Consider the following 20,619-nt stretch of genomic DNA (forward strand, 5'->3'; position numbering starts at 1 on the left):
CAGGGGCTCGGCGATGCGCGAAAAGTGTTTCACAAATCGACGGTAATATGCGCATAGTCCGAGAAATCTGCGCACTGCTTTCTTATCGGCCGGCGGTTGAAACTGTTCAATAGAAGCTGTTTTCTGCGGGTTTGGGCGTACTCCTTCCTTGCTAACGATGTGGCCTAGAAACAGCAGCTCTTCGTAGGCAAAGTGGCATTTCTCTGCTTTCAAGGTTAGGCCAGACGACTTAATTGCGCCTAGTACTGTTCGAAGTCTTTTGAGGTGCTCTTCAAAGTTCGAGGCAAAGACAACGACGTCATCTAAATATACCAGGACAAATCTGCCACTTCAGGCCTGCCAGCACTGTATCCATTACTCGCTGAAACGTCGCTGGTGCAGAACAGAGACCAAATGGCATCACCTTGAACTCAAACAGCCCATCCGGAGTTATGAATGCTGTCTTCTCGCGATCTCTTTCGTCGACCTCAATTTGGCAGTAGCCGCTCTTGAGGTCCATCGATGAGAAATATTTGGCGTTGCAGAGGCGGTCCAGTGTGTCGTCGATGCGGGGGAGGGGGTAGACGTCCTTCTTTGTTATGTTGTTTAAGCGCCGGTAATCCACGCAGAATCGAAGTGCGCCGTCTTTCTTTCTCACTAGAACAACCGGTGCCGCCCATGGGCTGTTTGAAGGCTGGATGACGTCGTCGCGAAGCATTTCTTCGACTTGGTCCCGGATGGCTTGTCGTTCTCGCGGAGACACACGGTAGGGGCTTTGACGGAGAGGTCGGACGTGTTGATCCGTTATAATGCGATGCTTGGCAATTGGCGTCTGTCGCACCTTCGGCGATGTCGAAAAGCACTCACTGTAGTTTTGAAGCAGATTGCGGATCTGGTCTTGTCTGTTCCGGTGCAGGGCTGGGTTGATGTCGAAAGTGGGCGAGTTCTCTTGGTCAGGCGGATCTTCTGCGGAGGGGTCGGAGAGGGCGAAGGAATCTCGTACGTCAGATATTTCGTCGTAGAAAGCAATCGTCGTTCCTCTGTTAATATGCCGGTATTTTTCGCTGAAGTTAGTCAGCAGTACTTCGGCCTGGCCATTGCGGAAATGTGCGATGCCTCTTGCGATGCTGATTCCTCGGTCTAGTAGCAACTGCATGTTCCCCTCGATGATGGCTTCAGTGTTTATGGCTTTCGTGGCGCCTACGGTCACGATAACGCTTGAACGGGGTGGGACGCTCACTTCTTCCTGCAGGACACTTAGGGCAACGTGATTTTCCCGAGTTTTCATCGAAGCGATGGCTGCGTCCGTCGAAAGCGTGATCAGCTTGGATCGTAGGTCGATGATCGCCTGATGCTCATTAAGGAAATCCATACCCAAGATCACTTCGCGGGAGCATTGCGGTAGCACAACAAAGGTCGCAGGATAGGTATGTCCTTTGACAGTCACTCGCGCTTTGCATCGTCCTGATGGCGTAATGCGGTGGCCCCCAGCGGTGCGAATTTGTGGGCCGTCCCAAGCCGTTGTGACTTTTCTGAGCTGCGCAGCGAATGTTCCATTCATCACCGAGTAATCGGCTCCTGTGTCGACTAGAGCGGTAACTTTCCGGCCGTCGATAGTCACTTCTAGGTCGGAGGTCCTGGCTCTTGCATTGCATGTCACTCTCGGCGTCGGGTCACGGCTTCGTCGCGTATGCGAGTCACGGGTTGGGCGTGTGGTCGAAGCTCCTCTGGGTGGCGGCGTCGATTTCAAGGTAGCTTGCTTCGTGGTTGAGGTTCTCATTGTGGGCGGCGTCGGGGCAGCGAGTGTCGGTTCTTCATGCGGCGTCGCGGGTGCAGCGTCTTCATGGGGAGTGGTCGGTGGAGGATCTTCGGCGTTTAGCTCGTGAGCAACCTCACCTCCAGAGGTTGCTGCCTTTAGTTTCCCCTACGGGGGCTGGGCGACCTTCCTCGTACCGCGGCTGCGTAGCTGCGGCGTGGCGACGCAAAGCGCGAGGTTGACGGCGATGGTGAGCGCGAAAAGCGGTTCGGCGCGTACTCTTCTCGACGCACGTACTCGTCGATTTCGTGTGGACGTTGTCCGAAGCGTGGTCGTGGGGCGTTAACGGCAAATCCTCGAAGACCGATACGTCGGTACAGGCAGTGACGAAGAATATGGCCGGCCTCACCGCAATGGAAGCACAACGGCCGGTTGTCGGAAGTCCTCCAGGCGTCGCATTTCCTGGGGCTTGAGCGTCGGTCATAGGCTGGGCGGGTAGGGGCTGGGAGGCGGCGTTGTGGAACGATTGGCTCATCTCGGGGAGGACGTGGGGGTTGTCGCTGGGGCTGAGCAGTACTTACTGCAGCGGCGTAGGTCATGGCCTGGGGTTCTGTGGCCGTCGGGGTGTCAAGTGCCTGTTGCACTTCTTCCCGTACCACATCCATCAGAGTCGCTGCTTGTGTGTACCACCAACTCGCCCGTTTGGCTATTGTCCTTTCGGACGATTTCGCGGATAACTTCCCGCAAGCTGTCGCTGGTGGTGGCCGGCGTGTCCGAACGGATTGCACAGGCCGAGGAAGGGCGATTGTACTGCCGAGCTCAGACGTCGAGGGTCTTTTCAATCGTGCAGGCTTCTTGCATAAACTCCTCGACTGTTTTTGGCGGCTGGCGGACGAGGCTTGCAGAGAGTTGTTCTTTTACGCCGCGCATTAAAAAACTGAACTTTTCCTCGGTCATCCCGGGCTCGGCGCGGCAAAATAGGCGCTTCATCTCCTCGACGTAACTGCGGACAGGCTCATTCGGAAGCTGGATCCTGGACTCGAGGAGTCGTTCGGCTCTTTCATTCCTCACGACACTGGTGAATACCTTCAATAGTTCTCTCTTGAATAGCTCCCATGTCGTAAAGGACGACTAGTAGTTTTCGTACCACGTGCGTGCGGAGCCATCCAATGAGAAAAACACGTCTCCAATCTTTGCCGCATCATCCCATTTATTGAATGACGCTACGCGCTCAAATTGGTCCAACCATTCTTCAGGGTCTTCGCCTAGGGATCCATTGAAAGTTGGCGGCCCCCGCGGCTGCTGCAGTATGATCGGTGTCGACATCTTCGGCGAGGTTGCGTTGCTCGTAGCAGCGTCTTTTTGCTGTCTGGTGCGGTCTGGCATTTTCCCGAACTCAGGCTCCTCTCCCTAGAGACGTCGGCTGGCTCGCTGAGCTGCTGGTTCGTCCTCGGGTGTGAAGCGCTTAGGGCTGGGTTCACGACTTGAAGGGGGCGTCCGGAACATGGAAGGCTACCCCGCACCTCCACCAGATGTCACGTAGTGGTGACGGCAGTCGAAGCAGCGATGAAGACAGACGAAAGGTTCTTCTAAAAGAAAACTGTTTATTGGGCTGACTTGCGCCCAAAATGAACTGAATCACTCGGCGGCGGCGAAGCGACAAGCGTGCTCGACGGTCGTCGAACAGAATGCCCGCCGCTGTCGGCCGTGCTCAATTTAAAGCTGATAGCGAACATTCGAGATAAAGGGCGCAAAGTTACTAGAACCTTCCGGAACAACGTAGAATCAGCTTTGCCTGGCTGCGATCAATCGAGATAAATCTAGTCGCGTCTTGCGTCGCAAACAAAGCGATAAGGTGGTGTCGCGGCAGATTTGAAAAACGAACAAACACTGCAAATATTGGCGGCAATATAACAACCATGACGACCTCCAAATATCGCGTCCGCTACTCCGGACGCGATATTCGGGGATCGTGGGTTCAGATTTCATGTTACGGCACGATTGTTTTTTCTGTTGCTTTGTAAGTAATTTTCTTTAAGCGACAGGTTTGTCACAGTATTATTCTACCATTGAGTGGCACTACAAATAAAAAAAAATAGAAACATTCCCCTCTGCACCTTGGTTTCGGTGACTGTTGGCTCACTTCATATGTTTGTCAAACAAGTCCCTAAAATCATTTGTGCCTTGTTTGTTTGCTAACACACACACACACACACACACACACACACACACACACACACACACACACATATATATATATATATATATATATATATATATATATATATATATATATATATATCGATTAATCATTGTCAATTAACTGGAATTATACAAAGTCGATCTAAATTACAACGGTAAATAATGCGTTGTCCGCTGAGATATTCGCCAAAATGGGTTCTGACTTGCGCCTCGCCTGATATCTGGTAGGATAGGATAGGATAGGATAGGAAAACTTTTATTGAATCATAAGTATTTAGGCGATCAGAAGTCTTCTTGCTTGCTTCGCGTGTCGCTGTCTTCACGCTGCGCTGCAGGGAAGGCTTCTTCAGCAAAGGGTGGTCCCTCAGTCCAGGGCTCCACTGAGTTTGGCTGCATCCCGTGCGTGCTCTACCATCCTCTTTTGGACGGCGAGCTCGCAAGAAACTTGTTACAATCCACATTCATTCTTATGTACATACGTATCAAATCATTAGTATAATATGCACACCTGCTTTTATTGTGACATTCAAATAATGTAGTTCTCAATGTTTAGCATGTAGCCAACTTTTTTGTTTTTTACTATATATTTTTCGAAGATAATATGTGATTATTTTAAGCATTACCTTCACTGTTCCCTGAGCGGCTGGTTTAGCGGGCCAGTCAAATTGTATATAGGCAGCTCCTTCTCACGCCGTTTTATGTATTTTGCTATAAATGAAAGTAAACATTTCATCTTTTTTTTAATTTTGGATATTCAGCCCCACAGAAAGGTACCGTCCTGAACCTGATGGCTTGAAGCCTTAATTTATACGGCAATAATCGCAGCTGCTCGACGAGAGCCCAAATGTACGAGGGTTGAATCAAGTTTCGCAGGCGACCTAAGGAAACAGTGGGCGCGCTCTCTCTTTACGTGTGCAGGGCTGCAATAACCGATCCCTGTCAGCCAGCCGACTGATTAAGTGCAGCCCCGAAACATCCGCTATATAAGGACCGGTAAGCTGAGCTTCTTATCCAGTGCCACATTCTCGTTCGCTTACCTGATTGCCGACGATGTCGTCAACTTCTTGGCGCACTTTTTCTTGGACGTCCGGGTACTTGGCGAGGAAATATGCCAAGTAGCTCAGAGCCGTCGCTGTTGTTTCGTACCTACGTTGAGGTGCGAGACACGTGTAAATAAGAAATAAAAATACGAAAGCAGGGAGGTTATCAAGAAGGATGCTTCGATTGGCTACCATACACAGCGGAATGTTGGGAGGGGGCGTGAAAGAGAGGAAACAGAACTCGGTTAATTGGCAAGGACCCCGTGGAGACACGAACAAGAGTACAGGAGTACCATGCATGCCTTGAGGGCTGCTGAACGCTGCCGCCACTGTAGAGCATAGGCTCCGGCCTTCACCGCCAAACACACAGCCTTCTCACAGCAGGCATTCTATCACGAACCATCTATTCTAGAAAATAAGGATGAAAAATAAATTCTTCCCCTACATGTCGGAACAATGCAGCTGGCGTCGCCATTGTCTCCAGTTTTGTAGAGCTGCAAGCACTGGACTTAGCACGCCAAGCAACTGCAATGTTGGCGAGAAAATAGCGCATGCACCGTGTTGATAAGAGTCTTCGGGATTTTAATAAAAGTCTTTGAGGTGCATCGGTTCTTGGCCTTCGGTCGATCATCAGTAGGCTAAGTATATTGGTTTAACTAATTTCTCACATTGTCTCAACAAGGCTTTCCGAAACCATGTTAGCAGGAAGCGCTGCTTATTGCCTTCACGCACAAAATACAGCACATTTTACATCATTCATCATATGGCGAATGTATATTTCAGATTTTTGTAATGCATTCGACGATGTTTACCACAAGCTGAGTCTGCACAAACTAAAACAGTTCAGTATTGATTGCAGTCTTCTGAAATGCATCAAATGTCCCCTTACTAATCGCTCACGATTTGTTGGAGCTAACTTTCACAACTCCCCGCTTACACGTGTGCACTATTGTCTGCCGCAATGTTCTGGTCTTGGACACTTTTGTTTCTTACCGACACAAAGGTCCACTGAACTATTTAATGTTCAAGTTTTTGCTGAGGACTTCTTTGCTTTTCGTGAAATGGCTATAAAGAATGGTGTTACTCAACAAAATTATGCTATTGCTACAATGGACTGGTGTAACATATAGCTCAGGAAACTACTTGTTAGCATTTATAAATGCTAACAAAATCCAAATAATGCACTTGTCCCCTAAAGATTCAAGTCTCTCGCCTTACCACTTAAATAACCCTGCTTTAGAATATGTTGTCTCATACAATTTCCGCGGAGTTTATATTACAAATGTTTTTATCTTGGACAGCCCAAATAAATTTGTTCATCAAGGATGCACATCCCATGTTTATTTGTTTATTTATTCCAATACCTTCAAGGCCCCTGGGGTCAATACAGAATGTAGTAGAATGCATAAAAAAATATAAATTTGCATAATTATAACACAGGAATTGCGGCAATGCAGAGAAAATCTGGAAGAAAAATTTCGGAACAACAACAATAACGCGGTAAAATGTACATTATATGCGTGGTCACTATGGGATAAAATGTATTCAAGTTCAGAATAGGTTATTTCCGCCGCAATTATTCAAGTAAATCATCTTCCAATAAACAGCTCTCTTAACTAAACTAATGCGCCCAACCCTGGAGTACGTGTCATCAGCATTTGATCCCGTCCACGTTACCTTTAAGGATTTTCTTGAACGTGCTGAAAAAAGTTCCACTACCGTTACTTTTTTCGAAATACAAGCGCACACCCGCTATATCGAGCATGAAAACTACCCTTGTGTCTTCATATTTGCAATCTCGGCACAAAATTTTGCAATTAGCATTATTTTTTATGGAGCTTTAACTTCCCAAAGCGATTCAGGCTATGGGGGACGCCATAGTGAACGGCTCCGGAAATTTTGACCACCTGAGGTCCTTTAACGTGCAGAAACATTGCACAGTACACAAACCTTTAGAAGCTTGTCTTCATCTAAATTCGGCCGCCGCAGCCGGGGTCGAACCCGCGTCTTTCGGGTCAGCAGCCAAGCGCCATAACCAGTGAGCCACCGCGGCGGCCTATTTGCATTAATAAAATTTTTCTTTATCCCATAATCGACAGCCGACTATTTCTTCAACCGGCATGTCGTCTTCATCGCTCTGGTCACATTCGCAAAGTCGCTCTGGTTGTAACACAAAAACTGTTTTTGAGCCACATATTTCATTAGAATCCCGTGAATAGCGCCGCCTTCCTGCTGAAATTTTCTCAATCGACAAAAACCAACTTATTATAAACTGTTTAGCTAACATTTAGTGATTAAGTGAACCTGTTGTCTATAGCTCTTTATTGCAATTTTATTCATTTCGGTTTGTTGTAACCATTGGCCTCTGTAATTCCTATGCCCCTGTAGGTAACAAAAAAAATAAATTACTGCCAAAAACCGTAACTTCTGCCAGCACTAGTGTCATCATAGAGAAAGGTCTACAAGAATATGCCAGTATATTCGCACTGATTTCCAGCAATAAACTGTTCCTTTAAAAAGTTTGACACTAGGCCTTTGTCTGCATGCTCATAAATACGAATGAAGAAAGTTGGCGAGGCAGTGTCGCGAAGTGACCCAACGCTCCGCGTGAGCTACCTTGGACGATACACAGCTGGACGCCCCGCTCCAGCTGGAGTGTACATAGTGTTGTGATCGTGTGCTTTCTCTTCTTTTATAGACTGAACACGCCGGCAACCTGTATATGTGTAATATTGTGCAAATAGCTTATTTGTGTATGTTACGTCTCCCCCTATTCTTTATTACTGTCCCTTCAACTCTTCTTATTTCATTTCTTCATTCTGCCTGTTATCCTTTATTTTCGCTGCCCCAACTCATGTGCGCCGTAGTGATGGCAGATGCCAGGGCTAGCGAAAGTGTTTTCATTCCTTTTGATGTTATATTTCCTTTTATTTTTGAATAAATGCTACTACTACTACTACTACTACTACTACTACTACTGCATAGCAGTAATTCTAACAATTAAAAGGTGGTCTTTTCTGTTAAGATTACGGGGTCTGATCGATTTCTTGTCTGCAGCTGCTTAATCAACGCACATATCAAGCCTGTGTGGAATTTCCTACAGAAACGCTTTGTAGCAGGAACAAATTATCCTATGAGCGCTTCTTACTAGGACAGCTACGAAACAATTCAAAAGCAATAAAAACTCTAAACTAAAACGTCAGTTCCGCTCTGTATAGGCACTCTGGCAGATGATGCTTGCTTTTGATTTGTTACCTTTTTATTCTTTACAAAGCCATAGGGAAGTAAGTATGAATTCGGGACATTTGAACACACTGCTTCAATTCGCTGTATTTCACGAAGTACAATCTTGTACAATCCGTCAGATTGAGCTAAAAATCAACTTGCTTCAACCAAAAACATTGGTCCCCATCGTATTTGCATGTTTTCTGAGTCGTAATTTCGTCGTAGAGTACATACACATCGAAACAAGCATGCTGCAAATCCGCTTGTCAAGATGTGATCCAGTGACATCAAGGCACCTACTATCAGACGAGATTTTTACTTCCGCGGAGGAAAACACCTGGCCTTTTGTATTCTCAAAAAATTGAGTTGAGCGCCAGAGGCTTTGCTCTCTGCTTCTTTTCTAGAAGCAACCTCTGAAGCGCAATGCTCGCAGTCGTTATCTCCTTCACTGTTTCGATGAGACACGCTATCAGACACCGAGCCCCATCGCCTCCACAGGACAAGTGTCACTGAATAGGACATGTGAAACGAACAGCGCCAAATATCGTGCCCACGGTGAAGCAGTAATCACAGATTTTCAGGCACAGCTTTTGATTGACCAAATGTGAAGCAAAAAAAAAGTCGATGGCGCTTTTTTTTTAAGTTGGTATATGTGGTATGGTATGGTTGGGTAGGGTAAGGTTTGGCATGGTAATTGTTATAGCAAGGTATAGACCTTGATAATTAACGTCCAAAATATGCACCTACGCAATGACAGGCCCCGTAGAGGATGGGTCAGGATTAGTTTCAATCAACTTCTTTAGCGCTCAGTGACATCGCAAAGCACGTTGGCGTTTTGGTAGTCCATCTTTGTGCAAATGCGGCAGCCCCTGCTGGAAGCCTATCAGTGACATAGCGTTCATGAGCTGAAAGCCTTAGCTCGTGAGCCAACGCAGCCTGCTCTCGAAGCCACCCATCCAGATGAGACTTATCTGCCGCGCATCTTTTTGTCTTTATTTGCCTGTGTGAGTGGGTCTGTGTGTGCGTCGTAATTCTCACCCGGCAACGAAGAGTGTAGCAGCGCTGGTCTTCACTTCTTCAATGTTTAGTGCTCTGGAGTTTCCCATTCCTAATATGAAGAGAAACAAAACTCTGTACGACATGCTAACATAACAAGAGTCAGAAAGATCGCTCGGTAGAATGTCATAACGATCAGAATGACAGAAGATGTCAGCACTCGAGGCATCTTCGATGCAAAGCATTCAGGTTTGTGGATTCGGGCAAAGATCTTCGTATCTGGCTCAATTAATATTTATATACACTACTTTCTCATGAATTCTCGAACCTTATCACAGTGATTACTCCTAAACAAAACGAAAAAACAACTGTGTACGCTGCATTCCAAAACAGCTGCTTCAATATCGAAGCGGGAAACAACAACAACAAGACGACAACGAAGTTCTGACTGTGTTCTAGCAGGTGCCATCTTCTTATAGGCTAACAACAACAGTTGTACTTGCTCTACGCAAGCGACACCCCACTATTACAGCAGTTGCAGTAATTACTGATTCTTTATCTTTGCGTTCGTCCCTCGCTGCACATGTTGACGGTCCCATTTTAACAACTTTCTTATCCCTACTTCCTCCGCACTTGAGCCTTGTTCATTTAGTATGGGTTCCCGGTCACAGCCGTGTGGCCGTAAATGAGATTCCTGACAATCTCGCAAAGGCTTCCCTCAGCTGCCCCGTATTGCCAATCATCCCAGCTTCAGCTTATATTACAGCATCTAGATTTCGGCGACGTGCGTTTTTAAGCACGCAAGACACAACACTTTTAACATCGGCGGATTATAAGCACCTTAAATATTATTGGAACAGCAAAATTTGTTGCACTCGGCGGCTTGAAGTATCACTTACGAGGCTGCGCTGCCGCATCCCCCCTCTAAATTTCTATTTACACAAGTCGGGTTTGGCGCTCTCTCCCCTTTGTGCATTTTGCCGTGAGCCTGAATCTATAGAACATTTTTGGCTGTATTGTCCCTGATTAAACTCTCTGAGAAAAATGTTGCTGGAGGAGCCCTTGCAGCATCTTGGCCTTAGTTTCAGCAGCCCGCTCTTGCTATCATTTGGCGCCACCATATTTGGGTTCAGCCACAGATCCGTTTGTACCGCTGTTCTAAATTTCCTGGTAGAATCTCACCGACTGCCTTGCTAAGTGTTCCAAATTTTTTTCTTTTCTATCAATTATTACATTTTGACTGAATCATTATTATTTAATCCCTCTCTTTAATATTATTCTTATAATTTTGATATCAAAACTCTTATCCCTTTTCTTTTCTTGAGGAAGAATTCACCGGTGTTGCGCTCCCACGTGCTTTTCCTTTTTATTAACTGTGTTCAGGTGAATAGCCAACCGAATCTGGGCCAATTCCCCAGTGTGGGTATGTGCCATCTTTTGATAGGCTAACAACGACAACAACAACAACATCTGCGTGCCGCTCGTAGCTGTTCCTTCACTGGTGTACATAGCTGTAAAAATATTCTTTCCCGCAACATATTTGGTGGAGGTGCGTCTTTCCCCTACGTCTGCCAACGACGGAGCTCCGCAGCGGCCCACAGCTGCCTTCGCTCATCATGGCCATGCCACTACTCGTTCTTTCTGCTCCTCGTGACTCTGGGACATTTTCTGGCACCGACAACGTTGACGTGGACGACTGGATCCAGATGTATGAACGCGTGAGTACATACAACCGCTGGGATCCAACCCTTATGCTCGCCAATGTAATTTTCTACCTCAAAGACACCGCCCGAGTCTGGTACGAGACTCACGATGACTTGACCAGCTGGGACGTCTGCAAGCAGAAACTGCGCGACCTGTTTGGACGGCCGCTCGGCCGAACGCTCGCCGCTAAGAGGGACCTTGCATCCCGAGCTCAAACTTCTACGGAATCCTATGTTTCGTACATTCAGGACGTGTTGACCCTCTGCAACACAGTTGACAATAACATGCCCGAATCTGAAAAAGTGGGTCACGTGTTGAAGGGGATCGCCGACGATGCCTTCAAACTGCTCGTGTACAAGAATTGCACTACAGTCGACGATATTATTAAAGAATCTCGCCGCTTCGAGGAAGCTAAAAGCAGGCGTATTAGCCAGCCGTACACACGCCTCCCCAACACTGCTGCCACTTCCTCATGTGAAGACCTGCTGCACCGGCAAACTCCTGCGCCTCCACAAATAGTGACCCGCATCATTCGAAGTGAACTCGAAGCCATGTCCCCTGCCTCCCTGCACCTACGTGATGGCGACAACCACTTGCCCACCATCTCTATGGTACAAGCCGTCGTCCGTCAAGAGCTTGCTAATCTTGGCCTCGAACCCCTCAGCCCCGTACGTCTTTCATCCCAACCCGACATCACTGCGATTGCTCCTGACCGACCTTCCTACTTCGCTCCACGTCGACGTAACCTTAACGACATCTTCGAATTTGATGCTCTTGTTTTGGCTCGTACCTCTGTAGTGACGCATCGCATAAACACTGGTGATGCCGCTCCTATCCACAGACGTCCGTACCGCGTGTCTAGCGCTGAACGCACCGTCATCAATAAAGAGGTGTACAAGATGCTCGCAAAAGACATCATCGAGCCCTCGTCAAGCCCTTGGGCTTCACCAGTTGTCCTGGTAAAAAAGAAGGACGGCAGCTGGCGCTTCTGCGTTGATTACCGGCACCTAAACCGCATCACAAAAAAGGACGTATATCCTCTCCCGAGGATCTATGATGCATTAGATTGCCTCCACGGCGCCAAATATTTCTCTTCAATTTATCTTCGTTCGGAGTACTGGCAAATTGCCGTTGATGAAAAGGACCGTGAAAAAACCGCCTTCGTGACGCCTGATGGCTTATACCAATTTAAAGTCATGCCATTCGGACTCTGTAGCGCGCCGGCTACCTTTGAACGAATGACGGACTCCCTTCTTCGCGGCTTTAAGTGGTCGACCTGCCTCTGTTACCTTGACGATGTTGTGGTTTTCTCGCCTACTTTTGTCACGCACATCGAACGCCTCTCCAGTATTCTGAGTGTTCCGTAACGCCGGACTCCAGCTGAACTCATCGATATGCAAATTTGGTAGCCGCCAACTCACTATTCTCGGACACCTGGTTGATGCTTCTGGTGTCCGCCAAGATCCAGTTAAAATTCAAGCCGTCAAGGACTTTCCTCTTCCCAGGTCGTCGAAAGATGTGCGCAGCTTTGTCGGCTTGTGCTCGTATTTTCGCCGTTTTGTCAAAATTTTCACCGGCATTGCTCGCCCCATCACCGACCTTCTCTAGAACGACACCTCCTTTAACTGAGGCCCTGCTCAACAGCACTCATTTTCCTCCCTCGTTCAATTGCTAACCTCTCCGCCCATCTTAGCCAATTTTGACCCGTCGTCTCCCACAGATGTTCGCACCGACGCCTCCGGATATGGGATCGGTGCCGCGCTAGCCCAACGTCAACAGGGACAAGATCGCGTCATCGCTAATGCCAGCCGCATACTTTTCGCCGCAGAGCAAAATTAATCCATTACTGAGCGCGAGTGTCTTGCCCTTGTCTGGGCTGCAGCTAAATTCCGCCCGTACCTGTTCGGCCGCTCATTCGCTGTTGTCACTGATCACCACGCTCTCTGTTGGCTGTCTTCACTAAAAGATCCCACCGGTCGCCTTGGTCGCTGGGCTTTGCGCTTCCAAGAATATTCATACTATGTAGTGTAGAAGTCCGGTCGTCGCCACCAGGATGCTGACTGTTTATCCCGGTACCCTGTGGAGCCACCTGACCTAGAAGACGCTGAGACCCTGCCCTGCCTCTTAGCTATCACTGCTCTCACCGATGTCGCCAACGAACAGCGCCACGACTCATCTTTACGCCCTATCTTTGATGGACTCTGCATTGCAAACCGATCTCCGTCTCTGCAACTTTATGTGCTCCAGAATGGCATTTTATATCGCCGCAATCTACGCTCCGATGGTCCTCCATTGCTGCTCGTCATACCCCAACATCTACGCTCTTCTGTCCTTGAAGAATTGCACGATCTGCCGACAGCCGGCCACCTTGGCGTGTCCCGCATGTACGCTCGAGTACGGCACCACTTCTCTTGGCCTGGTCTGTATCGTTCCGTCAAGGGTTACGTTGCCGCTTGCGACCTGTTTCAACGTCGGAAAAGGCCCTCCACTTTGCCTGCCGGTCTCCTACAACCCATCGACGTACCTCCGGGACCTTTTCACCGTGTTGGCCTCGACCTTCTTGGCCCTCTTCCCACGTCCCTCTCCGGCAACAAGTGGATCGCTGTCGCAGCTGATTATACGACTCGGTACGCCATCACGCGTGCTTTGCCTACCAGCTTCGCTACCGATGTCGCCGATTTTCTTCTCCAAAACGTCATTCTTCACCATGGCGCCCCTCGTCCACTGCTCACCGACCGTGGTCGTTATTTTCTGTCCCGAGTGATTAATGACATTTTTCCTTCGTGTGCCACGCAGCCCCAGCTCGCGACAGCTTACCATCCACAAACCAACACGCTTACGGAACGGTTCAGCCGCACGCTCACTGGCTTGTTAGCAATGTACGTCTCACCAGACCACCGAGATTGGGACGCTGCCTTGCCTTGTGTGACTTTTGCGTATAACTCTTCACGGCATGACACAACCGGCTATTCCCCTTTCTATCTTTTCTTTGGTCGGCACCCCATCTTGCCTTTGTACACACTCATGCCGTCTTCTTCAGTCGCCACCACTGCTTACGCTCAGGACGCCATTGCCCAGGCCTCGCTGGCGCGCCAAATAGCCCGTAGTCGGCTCCGTGCCTCACAAGCTTCCCAGAAGTCTGCCTACGACCGCCATCACCGGGCGGTCGAATATGAACCCGGATCACTCGTCCTCCTCTGGACGCCATCACGCAGCGTCGGTCTCTCCGAGAATCTCCTTTCTCACTACCGTGGCCCTTACCGTGTGGTGCGCCGCGTCACCGTCGTGAATTATGAAATTGCACCCCTTTCGTGCTCGCAATCGCCCTCCGGCCCCTCCACCGACGTCGTCCATGCCTGCCGCCTAAAACCTTATCACGACGTTCATACGTCCCCACTCTAACGCCGAGACGGCGTCTCATCAGCCGTTGGTCCTGAAGCGGGAAGACGACGACGAGACTGAGCGAGTGAACGGGTGGACGAAAACGAAGACGACAACGAAGTTCTGTGTTCTGAGTGCCGCTCGTAGCTGTTCCTTCACTGGTGTACATAGCTGTAAATATATTCTTTCCCGCAACAATATAAAAATGTCTGTGTCTCATAACTGTATTTTAATCAATTAAAATATATGAGCCAGCTTACTATTCATTCTTCACGGGACATTTAGAGGCTAAAAGTAAGAGCGCTCTTTTAAAAGTTATGTAGATTTTGTTCGAAGTGTAAGATTAGCCATTGCCTTGAAAGTTGTAATGCGCCAATTTTGATCCTAAAAAGGCGGAGCCTCCACGGTAGTCAGTTGAAATATATATATATCAGAAAGCCCTACTCTGCTTGTCTAAGAAGTACGAAACCAAACGCCGTGAAACAATCGGAGCAACACACTATGAAGACAACGGCGCAATTTGTTGATTTCAGAAGGCTCCGTATTAGCATCCCAAAATGGAAGTTGGTCATATATATGCCTAGTATTCCTGGACAATAATTTTAGTTCTGAGGTGACTATGCGATATTATAAGGAACTGTTGTAGAAATAACAAAAGCAATAGCACATACCTCTGATGCGTACTAAAACCTTTTGGTTGGAAGTTTTATCATTGCTCGCATCGGGGAGTTAAGACTGCCTTACAAAACTAATGGACAGCGTTTCTGACGATAGCAAATAGGTCAACAGCGACAAAACGCAAGGCTGCCGAGGGGAGATCTGCGTGTACATTGTTTGCAGTAGTGGAATCCTACAGCATAAGAAAAAAGTGCTCCATAAACAACTTTACGTAGAAAATTACTCGTGTCCAGTATTTCTGGGTATGATAAGTAAGCTGAAAATAGAACATTTTCGTTTGAATCAATTATCTATATGCATTTCCGGATGGTAGCCTATGTGTTGTGAACGATGTGATGCTTAGGTGGCTCAGTACAACATATGGTCCTAAAATGATCGTTAAATTGGCCACAAGGCAAAGGTGCCAGCGAAGACTATGGTGCCAGCCTGCGCTGTTTGGCGTAGGCATTGCAGCGACTGAAGCTTTGTCTTCGCTGAGCAAGAAGCACGTAGATGCAGGACGTGCCTTCGCTCGGACTATCCTACCGCCCCCGTGTGACATAATGACGATATGTCCGTGTGCATGGACATCGACAGTGAATCTCCGTGGTGGCCCGTTGTCATCATCATCGAGCACCCAATCGTCGCCGTCAGAAGTCGTCAGTCGTAAAGGCTATAAAAGCACTGCGCTTGGACCTCATCATCAGTGGGCTTGATGGCAGCGGCAACACATGCTTAGCTGATGTTTGTTTCTTTTGAAGGTATGTTTTCTTTCTTGTGCACATTGTGTCGAATCTCAAAATCACTTCCTGCTGCTATTACCTTGCCCACGTAGTCTGGCCTCAATTTCACACGATTTGTTTTTTTCTGAGTCGCCTTTTGTAAAGTGGTGATGTTTAGCATAACCCAGGGTTCCCTACGAAAAATGACACTTCGGCCAGGTCAGTGATAGGCCTGCAGCACGCTCGAGAAATGCTTCTTCTGGCTCTGCGCCTGCTGCAGTTGATGTGTCAAGTGCTGCTTGAGTATTTTTCTATGTTTCAAGGCTTTAGTAATGGTTCCGGCACATCTGCTCAATCACCGGAATTCGTTCATGACATTCCATAATGCATATAATCTGGACTGTGGTGTCAAATTGACGCAGTTTTCATTGATTTCCAAACTCTTTTGACACAGGGAATATTTCCAAGTTAATGATCAAATTAAATCTCATATTGAAGAATTACACTTTAGTGACTTGTACCTTTAATTTCCTCTCTGAGCGTGCAGAGTTGGTTAACAGTAGTTCCTTCCAGTCTTTTGTCGCCCTTGTAACATCTCTTGAGCCACAAGGCTCGATCTTAGGACATTTTTATTGCTTTGGATCTTTTTAAGATTATTATTGCATATTAACGAACTGCCTTGTAACATCTCGAACATTCACATGTATGCTGAAGATTGCCCTTTTCATGACATGATTCACTCTTTAAATGATCACTCTCACATTAACGAATCATCTTCTACTCTACAGGCGCTGCAAAAGCTGGCAGATGAATATAATATCCGCAAAACTGTTGTCGTTATCCGGTAATAGTCCTCATCGATTTTTCACTATTCTTTTTGTAATATGTTCTTGAAAGGGTGTCCAAAAGCAAAAGTCAAGGTAATATTTTTACCTACAAATTATCATAGTCTATACACATTGGCTTCATTTGCAATCGACCCCTAAAAAATTTGGATATATCAGACGAACAATAACCAAGGCTCCGAAGGAAACCATGTAACCAGTGTATAAATACCTAACCCGTCTAATTCTTGACTATGGTTTTTTTCTTTTGAAATCTTTACAAACTAACAGACATTCAGAAACTTGAGGCCTTCGAAATATCGTCGTGATTTTTTACCTTCTTCTGCCATCGAATCATTACATTTAACTACCCCCGCCACGCGTCGGCATACTGTATCGTCCATTCGCCCTAGCGACTCTGAAGCGACAGGTACTACTGGGGAAAAAACCTTCCGGGACGCGAGGTCAAGGAAATCGTTTATTGTAGCTTCACCTCGCTACCCAGTCGCCTGATATTGTGAGCAGAGGAAGGGGCATTTAGGCCATTGGTCCCTTCATGCAATGTCCAATGGTACGCGGTAAGAAACCGTATTTGAACACAATGTCGGAAAAAAGTAAGGTGAGGGATTACGATTATAGTAACTTCTTGTTAACGAGGGCATGACACTCGTGATGTACTACTGGGGACAAAGTTTCTGTGATGCGAGTTCTAGGAAAAACTTTTATTGCAGCTCCACCTCGCTACCCAGTCGCCTGATATCGTGAACAGAGGAAGGAACATTTAGGCCTTTAATTTCTTCATACAATATCAGGCGACTGGGAAGCGAGGTAGAGCTACAATAAACGTTTTTCCTAGAACTCGCGTCACAGAAACTTTGTCCCCAGTAGTACATCACGAGTGTCATGCCCTCGTGAGCAAGAAGTTATTAATATATTGATCTCCCGCCTTACTTTACTCCCACTAATGTGTTTAAACACGGTTTCTTTCCGCGTACCATTAAACATTGTAATACATTGCTTGGTACCGTGCAGTCTCTTCTAAGAGAGAGATTTATGTATGCCATAACTAATTGACTGCCTCTTTTTCTTTACTTACTGTTTCCCACGCACCCAATTTGTGTAGTGTGCACCATGTTGTCAACTTTTATGTTTTAACTTTTGCTGTCATGTCTTAGTTTTGTTTGTATCTATGGTGTTTTTATGTGCCCAGTCCTGCGATAGCCCATGCAGGAGCTGCAGTATGTACAAATAAAATTGCAGCTTAGGTGATGACTATCACGTTATCTATTGAAAGCTACAACTTGATCAGCGTGAGCAAGCATGCTCAGAAAATTTGCTCTCCCTTCGTAAACACAAAGCCATCGTTTATTACTCCTCCAAAACTTTCCCTGTGCCTATCATTTTAAGCACGGCACATCGATCAGCACGAAAGTTGTATGGTTGCCTATTTATGAGGGTACTTGCGGCGTTTCAGTGTCCTACTCTAGGCTGCTGAAAACCAGAATCCTTTCAGACGCAGAGTGCAAGCAACAGCTAAACGCAAGCGCTTTGCTGTCGTTCTCTATTATTAATTGCCTATTATGCCCTGCGAATGAATAGACCAGCGGGACTGATGACGAGTGTAATGGATATTCAAAACTGAAAAAATGAAACAGCTTACTTTCTTCAGGTGATGTTACGCAGCACCATTTGGTGGTCGGTGTAGAAATTTTGATTTAAATATTTTTTTGTCTCGTGCTCTAGCGAGGCGCATAGAGAGACAGCCTTCGGTGATATAAGGTGGAGAGCTGAACAAGCATAAAAGGGCATGCTTGTTTGGCGTCATCAAGAGAATTACACTTTAATAAAGAGAAGTGCTCAATCTAGGTGGATATTGGAGGGTTAGCAAGATCTTCTACAGCACTTACTCTCAGCGACATAAATTTGTAAACAGATTGCAAGTATAAGAGTAGCAAAAACACAAATCTCACCACATGCCCCTCGACCATTGTCGCTGATCTTTTTGCGTTCAACGTACTCTGCATCCAGAAGGTTTTGAAGAATATCCGGCTTTCGGAACTGCAATGAAAACGCGAACAGGTGAACACATACCGCAGGAATCAAAATTTGAAATCAATGAAGCTTTTTGGAATCACATACAAAGTGCGTGCAATATTTTTGCGGTCGCAAATACTCTCTATTAACAAGCTCCTGGTCATAGCAGATATCCAAGCATTGCTTGCACTCGGCAGTGGTCACCAGCATTATAAAAAGCAAAGGTGCCGCAGGATATTAAGCGCAAGGAATACCTTGGTCACCTTGTGTTCGCCAACACAAACGGAAGAGAGTAACCTTGAGCCGGGTGGAACGCGTTATTATCCAGATTATCTTCGTGGCACTCTCGCGAAAAAATGTTTGCATGCTGTGTCTCGGTATGGATTTTATTTTTGATGTGTCTCAGCTAGTTTAGCAAGGAATAAAAGTATACTCAGGCAAGATAAGTGCAGGCAACTCCAACCATGTTTTTGAACAGTGTATCTAGTTACTGAGAGTATTTTGCATATTGGGTATTTTTAATACTTAAATAATTTTTTTTTAAAATTAAGTTCTCAGCTTTTGTGTTCTTGGCGCAATTTTTGTTTCTAAGATGTACACCACGACAACTAACTTCTAATTCGTCAGTTTTTATTTGGTGTCTCATGAAGGCGTTTTTTTCCTGTCGAAATCAAAGCGCGCGAAATGCTGAAAATCGCATCAAAGTCTCTAAGTCGTGGTACTCGTGAAGAAAGCCGAGTTCGGCGGTGCCGGTAATTCCCGTCACGGGGTAAAAACAATGAAATGTGCCCTGGCAGCGCATTTAAGAGTTCAGAGCGGTGAAGAACAGCAGGCGCGCCGGTTCCCTGTAGCTATACGCGGGCAGAAACAAAGCGCCGTTCCTGGTAATCATCATTCCTGTGTTTTGTCTGCCAGGAAGAAAAAAATTTCCAATACATGCGGCGCTAGAGGAAAAACACTGTGCGCCGTATACGATCGCAGCTTTTTTTTATTTTGGGCCGCGTATAGCTGTCGGCGCCCGCTGTTTTTGCCGCTCTGAACGTGGACAGGTTACAGCTGTTACATTTACTGTTGGCGCCAGGGCACACTTCCCTGCTCTCGAACCGTAACATTCGCGGCATCATATAAAGCGGCTACACTCACGAATACCGCGGCTTCTCCCGCTTAACCCTGGAAGCTGCTACAAGTGAGGTGTCTTGTGTCCTGCAATTTCTGAATCTCGCTATTCTCGCTTTTCTAGCACGTGAAATTTTACTTGTAGTGAGTCAATGAAGCGGGTAGATCGGCCAGAAAGGCCGGCATACCTTTCGTCCACTACAAATTTTGGACAAACCGACGCACCCTTCGGATTAATTCATCGGCGGTGCAGATATGAAGCCTCAGAGAGAACGGCCAGCAAAAAAAAAAAATACATTCACGAAAGTGAGTCTTAGGAGTGAGCTCCGCCTTGCCTTTTGGTTGCGGGATAAGTGCCGGGGTGCAGCATGTCTTGGTTATTAAGGGCCATCGACTGCAGTGGCAAACTAGAGCTTCGTTATTTCATTTTTTGGCGGCTGGTATCTCTGTGTACCATTTTAAGGGCATAAATCTCCTTTTCTTCCCTTTTCTTTGTTCTTTTCTAAAACCTATGTACTGAGAGCTCGTGTTCCATGCTTGGAGGTTGGATTAAACCCTGCCCTACTTCCTTGGGTGCCAAAACAAAGTGGATTACTTAAGAAACCACAAACCATTCAAATGCAGCACTCGTTCGTAGACACAACAAAAATACACTCACCGAAGGGTCCCTTTTTCTGATCTCAATAACCTTTGCCACCTGCTTCGCCATCATGTCGACGTCCGCCATAATAAGCGAAAACCAGCTCAGTGGCTTCATCAGCAATCCAAAACACGTGGTGCACTCTAAAAGGAAAGAAGTCGGAAAGGGGGCCACACGATGTTCTAATGTAAAAGTACTGTGTCGTAGAAAGGCTAAATTATCGGTGTCTTTAAATCGTGCGTATTGCTTTCCAGCGTTATTTCCTTTTTCACAAAATGTTTACTTACCGTAAACAAAAAAATATGTGACCGGCAGTCTGAACCAACAGCAGATTCCGTAGATA

General features: G+C 46.8%; 2 protein-coding genes across 2 annotated transcripts in view; one reads left to right on the top strand and one right to left on the bottom strand.

Annotated features, from left to right (window-relative positions):
• Window positions 1–20,619, bottom strand: part of LOC144099418 (cytochrome P450 3A14-like) — a 77,283-nt gene that overhangs the window by 33,479 nt on the left and 23,185 nt on the right. Inside the window, exons 7-10 of the mRNA XM_077632709.1 lie at window positions 20,295–20,419; window positions 18,457–18,544; window positions 9,241–9,310; window positions 4,975–5,083 (exon numbers count right to left, since the gene is read on the bottom strand). Coding sequence (XP_077488835.1) covers window positions 4,975–5,083; window positions 9,241–9,310; window positions 18,457–18,544; window positions 20,295–20,419 — 392 coding nt within the window. The remainder of the gene's footprint in view (window positions 1–4,974; window positions 5,084–9,240; window positions 9,311–18,456; window positions 18,545–20,294; window positions 20,420–20,619) is intronic.
• LOC144096828 (uncharacterized) lies at window positions 10,815–16,134 on the top strand. Its single transcript, XM_077629693.1, has 2 exons — window positions 10,815–11,570; window positions 16,117–16,134. The coding sequence occupies exons 1-2, from the start codon at window positions 10,815–10,817 to the stop codon at window positions 16,132–16,134; spliced, it is 774 nt and encodes a 257-aa protein (XP_077485819.1).

This window comes from Amblyomma americanum, chromosome 7 (genome assembly GCF_052857255.1).
Source record: "Amblyomma americanum isolate KBUSLIRL-KWMA chromosome 7, ASM5285725v1, whole genome shotgun sequence".
Lineage (NCBI taxonomy): Eukaryota > Metazoa > Arthropoda > Arachnida > Ixodida > Ixodidae > Amblyomma > Amblyomma americanum.